The sequence below is a fragment of the Portunus trituberculatus genome, chromosome 14 (genome assembly GCF_017591435.1).
Source record: "Portunus trituberculatus isolate SZX2019 chromosome 14, ASM1759143v1, whole genome shotgun sequence".
NCBI classification, from domain to species: Eukaryota; Metazoa; Arthropoda; class Malacostraca; order Decapoda; family Portunidae; genus Portunus; species Portunus trituberculatus.
The window spans coordinates 5,981,684-5,987,746 of record NC_059268.1 but is presented as its reverse complement, the minus strand read 5'-3'; the positions used below and the strand labels follow the sequence as shown (position 1 = coordinate 5,987,746).

Genomic DNA, 6,063 nt, shown 5'->3' with positions numbered 1-6,063 from the left:
CAATTTGTGCAACGTCGTGCAACAGCTCGGAGCACGACAAAATCACAGACACACACACACACACACACACACACACACACACACACACACACACACACACACACACACACACACAAAGTACCTGGTGGTTGTGGTAGTGGTAGTGATGATTATTACGAGAAAGGTGATTGGTGAGTCGCAAAAACAAGGTAAATGCTGATTGGCGGGAAACACTCTCTCTTTCTCAGCTAACTCCTACCTCCCTCTCCAAGCAAGTTTCAGCCCCTCAGATCATCTTCAATATCGCTGGTATGTATGGACACACACCCCTAACACAGTCAAAACAACAACAAAACGCAATGGCATCAAACGAAAATTCAAATTACTACGAACTCCTGGGCGTGGGCCGCGGCGCCACGCCTGAGGAAATCAAGAAGGCCTACCGACGACTCGCCCTTATCCATCACCCCGACAAGAACCCGGGAAGCGTGCGGGAGGCGACGGTAATGTTCCAGCGTCTCCAGGCTGCCGTGGAGACGCTGTGTGATGTGAGGAAAAGGGCTGCGTATGATAGAGAATGTCGCCAACGAGAGAACAAGAGGAAGAGAGATGACAGCTGCCGAGAGAGGGAAAGCAAGAGAAGGCGGGAAGAAGGGCAGCACGAGCAGTCACAGAGCCACCACAGAGAAAAGGAGAATAAGAAGAGAAGGAAGCAGGAAGAAGAAAGGCGCAAGAGGTATCAGAAGAGGAAACGACGGAAAGCAACGATTTACAGTTCTGAAGAAGAAGAGGAGGAAGATCTGCGAGACAATGTTCCAGAAGAAGAAAGTAGCGAGGAAAGTGAATGCACGGAAGAGAGTTCGGATGAAGAGGAAGGTCTGGACAAAGCCTACGAATATGACACGGATTACAAGACGGAAACGGAAGGAGAGACTGATTCCTTCAGCGACTACGAGTCCGAGGAATCCTCTGAGATGGAGACTCCATCTGGGGAAGAGTCTGACCAGGAGTCTTTCCACGACCAGGACTCCGAATACGACCCTGAATCCGAGGAGGTGAGTGAGTCAGACATGGAGGACGAGAGCGACACCTCCTCTGAGGAAGACAATGAGGAGCAGGAAGAAGAGGAGGAGGAATATGAGGATGACCAGTCTGAAAGGGAAGAGACCAGTGTGAAAACAGACTGCGAGACAAAGGAAGAGGAAGAGGATGGGCGAAATAGCAAGCAGAAACGAAAGAGGAGCAGCGAAGAGGAAGAGGCTGGAATCAGTAAGAAGAGGCGAGGCTGAGCAGAGACCAATAGTCACGCGTCTCCCAGAAAAGAGAAGGATGGGGAAAGATATCCCTCGAAGAGAAGAAGGATATCCCTCTAAGGAGAGGAAGAAGTGAAGGATGCAGAGCGATATCCCTCGAAGAGAAGAAGGATATCCCTCTAAGGAAAGGAGGAAGAAGTGAAGGATGCAGAGCGATATCCTTCGAAGAGAAGAAGGATATCCCTCTAAGGAGAGGAAGAAGTGAAGGATGCAGAGCGATATCCTTCGAAGAGAAGAAGGATATCCCTCTAAGGAGAGGAAGAAGTGAAGGATGCAGAGCGATATCCCTCGAAGAGAAGAAGGATATCCCTCTAAGGAGAGGAAGAAGTGAAGGATGCAGAGCGATATCCTTCGAAGAGAAGAAGGATATCTCTAAGGAGAGGAAGAAGTGAAGGATGCAGAGCGATATCCTCGAAGAGAAGAAGGATATCCCTCTAAGGAGAGGAAGAAGTGAAGGATGCAGAGCGATATCCTTCGAAGAGAAGAAGGATATCTCTCTAAGGAGAGGAAGAAGTGAAGGATGCAGAGCGATATCCCTCGAAGAGAAGAAGGATATCCCTCTAAGGAGAGGAAGAAGTGAAGGATGCAGAGCGATATCCCTCGAAGAGAAGAAGGATATCCCTCTAAGGAGAGGAAGAAGTGAAGGATGCAGAGCGATATCCTTCGAAGAGAAGAAGGATATCCCTCTAAGGAAAGGAGGAAGAAGTGAAGGATGCAGAGCGATATCCTTCGAAGAGAAGAAGGATATCCCTCTAAGGAAAGGAGGAAGAAGTGAAGGATGCAGAGCGATATCCCTCGAAGAGAAGAAGGATATCCCTCTAAGGAAAGGAGGAAGAAGTGAAGGATGGGGAGCGATATCCCTCGAAGAGAAGAAGGATATCCCTCTAAGGAGAGGAAGAAGTGAAGGATGGGGAGAATGTTATACTCGTAGGTCGAAGTAAAGCAGAAGGAGAAGGATGTAGAGAGTGATATCCCTAGAAGAAGAGAATGATGCAGAGTCTTAAAAGGAAGAAAATCATGAAGAAATGCAACACGAGAAGAACCACAACAAAAGAAAGAAACAGAAAGAGAAAGAAGAATTAAGACAACGCCAAAAGAAAATAAGCTTAGAGAGAAGAAAAAGGAAGCGAAGACCAGAAGGAAGATTAGGATGAAGAAAAGGACGAAGAGTTAAATGGCCAAGAAAAATAAAAAAAAAAGCTAAAAGTCGTGTTTTTATGTTGCTCGATATTACTGCGTTCCTATAATTTTAAGAACGAACGGTAAAGGAATGACGTAAATTAAAGACAGCGGTTTGCGTCAAAGGATCACGTTGATTAAAGGAAACGGATGGTGTCAGGAGAACACGTCGCCTTAACTTAATCAACTTATTTGATTTATATTGTTTTCTTATACCGTTCAATTAACTTTATCCAATTTGTATTATTTATATAGTATCTTCACACTCTCGATTACTATGCGTATATCAGCTTTTACAACACACCATCCGATTGGATTTCCAATTTAAATTTATTCACACAAGTAACATTCACTGAGAAAGCGCATCGCCCAATGATTCTCTACCAATGGAAGGGGACCCAAACTTCTTTTACGTTTGACAGATTCACTAGATATCGTAATATTTCACAGAAAAGTTGGTCTATTGCATATCGTACATTTTTGGATATTCTGCTATCACATACCGAGATATTGAAATCGTTTAAGTATTTTAATCAAACGCATATCTACGAGATAAACGCTTTGCTAGTAGAATACTTACGTTGTGTTTTTAAGTGCAATCTCTATTCCTGGGAAAAAATTGACTTCGTTTCTCAATTGATAACTCCTAGCTAGCAAGATAATACTTTATTTTTTTTTTGTAGGCTAGGAAGTAGACTACAAGAAACTATGAGCATACGAAGTCCCGTAAATGAGTTTATTTTCATATCTTAGAAACCAGAGTCTGATAATGAAATTTTCTATTGCCAACCAAGCCGTTCTTCTGCGTAGACATTTTCGGCGTCATAGAGACCTAACGATGTTACCTGATGGACAGCGGCCATCCTGACGAGTTATTTGTTTAACTTTGTTTAGTCTAAAAACATACCAAATTCATGCCACGGCAAGACAAAGCTTAGATATATTGTGATGAAAGCAATACAACACCCTTAGACAATTTTTTTCCCCTTCCAAGAAAAGATTGCTCTACGGTATGAGTGAATTAATCGATCCCTCTACGGAAATTCTACACTTCCTGGCAAAAAAAAAAAAATAAATAAATAGATTAATTGATTAATAAAAAAAAATAAGGAAAAAATAATAACGACGGGAGAGAGAGAGAGAGAGAGAGAGAGAGAGAGAGAGAGAGAGAGAGAGAGAGAGAGAGAGAGAGAGAGAGAGAGAGAGAGAGAGAGAGAGAGAGAGAGAGTAAATAGACGAGAAATATGATCTGAGTGCATTAATTTTCACGTAATACAAGTCAATACCCTGTCCATCACGTCACATTGGATCCCAACACAGCTCATCTCGTTACTGATCACTCTGCCGGACCTGCCGCTGGCGAGGCTTCAGTGTCACTCAACGTAAGAAATGCAAAGTTATTCCGGGTTGATACCAATTTTCTTGTATACGTGATGGAAATATTACCCACATGCCCTTGAACTTACTGTTTGCATTTTAGATTAACTGAAGCGATCATGATATTGAACATGAAAATATTCCAGTTAATGTTATCAATTTCAGCGTTACATAAACATCACGCTTGGTGAATATAAAAGCGCTCGGAACGAATACTTTTCCTAATAGTACGATAATTACAAGCAGCATGACGAATTGAGTGAAGTTTTTTCATTTGTAAATGGAGTCGCTGCGAGCCATAAAGCCGAGACTAACCGACAGGTCAAACGTGTCTATTAGTGCATTTATTACCTGGAAAGAAAAATGTCATCACTCACTGCCGGAAGCATAAACCATCAACACGGGAGAAAAAAATTGTGCAGCATTACACACTAACCCTCGGTACCAGTGAAACCTTCGTTCTTATAATGTTACCGCTTCACTTAGTCGGCTTTTAAGACACTATAATGTTCATAATGTTTTCCTAGTTTACTTGTTTTATGTAAAAGACATTGTGATGTAGCAATCAAAATTGAAAAGAAAATGGATACCTGAAAACTATTAATAGTTCGCTCAAGAATAGATGTTACCATTCCTGGAAATATTGTATCAGTAAATGGAACAGAAAAAAATGTAAACACATATGAACCTTTTTATATCAACACCAACAGGAAAATCAAGAGCTGGGGATGTGACAGGTTGAGACAACTACCCGGATCATTATTTCTGATCTGAGACATTTTGTTCAGTAAGAAATTGAATCTTTGGACTGCTTTCCCTAAAGATGGTCAAATATCGTCACTGCATCATTCACGCACCACGGGGGATCTCTTTTTATTCACTCAAATTGAAACATTCCCTCTTACGAAAATTTCTCGTCCATGCTTTGCTGCAACGTGTGATCTTATTACAGCCCATTGTGTGCTGTTTAGTTCCCAATCTATTTCTAAATACAATCTCAGTTATTCGTGTTTACAAATAAAGTAATGTTTTGATCGTAACTTTAATATTTTTAGAATTTCTTTAATGTCCATTCCTATCCTTAATGTACCATTGTCCTTTTATATTATTGTTCTAATGTCATTCTGCATGAGTTCTTGTTTTATTCATGTATTTATTCATATGTACGAGTATATATATATATATTTTTTTTACTTTTCCTGAGCTTCACTTTCTTATTTGATGTCAATTTGTATTCAGTGAGTTCATTCAGGTTTGTTGTTGTTGTTGTTGTTGTTGTTGTTGTTGTTGTTGTTGTTGTTGTTGTTGTTGTTGTTGTTGTTGTTGCTCCTGCTGTTGGATAATGTTACTCATATCATCTTATTCCTATTTTTTTTCCTTAGTTTTAGTTCGATTTCCTCTGCAACTCCACTATTATTTACCTTCAAACCATTATTTTCACTTCACATCTTCTCTTATTATTTGCAGTTCACTTTACTCTCTCTCTCTCTCTCTCTCTCTCTCTCTCTCTCTCTCTCTCTCTGGTCCAAAGTATTTTCTCATTTTCTTCTATCACCTTGTTTCTTCCTTCCTTCTTCATCCAATTTCACTCGCAACCTCATTCTTCACCTACTTTTCCTTTCCTTCTCATTCACTTGTTCCCTGATCCTCTCTCGTCCCCCATTCCTCCTCGTCCACCGTTTTTTTTTTTTCTTATCTTGCTCCCTCTCATTCTTCCTCTCTTCCCTCCACTATGCCTCTTATTTTCTTCCTCCATTACCACCTTTATATATTTTTTCTCCTCCTTTTCTTTGTTCTGTTTCTGCTTTTCATTCTTGTTTTTCTTTTGTGTATTATGCTTTTCGTACTGCTAATCATTTGTTCTTTATCCTTTGTCTGTTTTTTCTTCCTCCTAGTTAGCTAATTGAAAGTACTAACAAGAATAACTACCTAAAGACAGAAATTACAGGAGCTAAGCCTAATTTATTAACTATTGAAGTAAGTAATTCATTAAACTCTGGAACTCCCTACCTTTTTCTGTATTTCCAACTTTCTATGACTTGATATAATTTAAGAGGGAGGTTCCAAGACATCTATCCCTTTCTTTTGGCTAATTCTTTCGGACCTGCAAGGGGACAGGTATCAAAGTAGGCCTTTTTTTCATTTTTTGTTGTCCAGCTTTCCTCTATTACATCAAAAACTAAATAGCAGGCTAACTAACTGATGAACTAACTGA

General features: G+C 40.5%; 1 protein-coding gene across 1 annotated transcript; it reads left to right on the top strand.

Annotated features, from left to right (window-relative positions):
- The first annotated feature begins 338 nt into the window (after positions 1-338).
- Positions 339-1,345, top strand: LOC123503742 (cilia- and flagella-associated protein 251-like). The gene has a single exon (XM_045253738.1). It carries the CDS (start codon positions 339-341, stop codon positions 1,266-1,268), a length of 930 nt encoding a protein of 309 aa, XP_045109673.1. The 3' UTR covers positions 1,269-1,345.
- Positions 1,346-6,063: the final 4,718 nt, after the last annotated feature.

What these genes read in the sequence shown, in the direction of transcription:
- LOC123503742 (XM_045253738.1), top strand. Translation starts at nt 339, where the DNA reads ATGGCATCAAACGAAAATTCAAATTACTACGAACTCCTGGGCGTGGGC.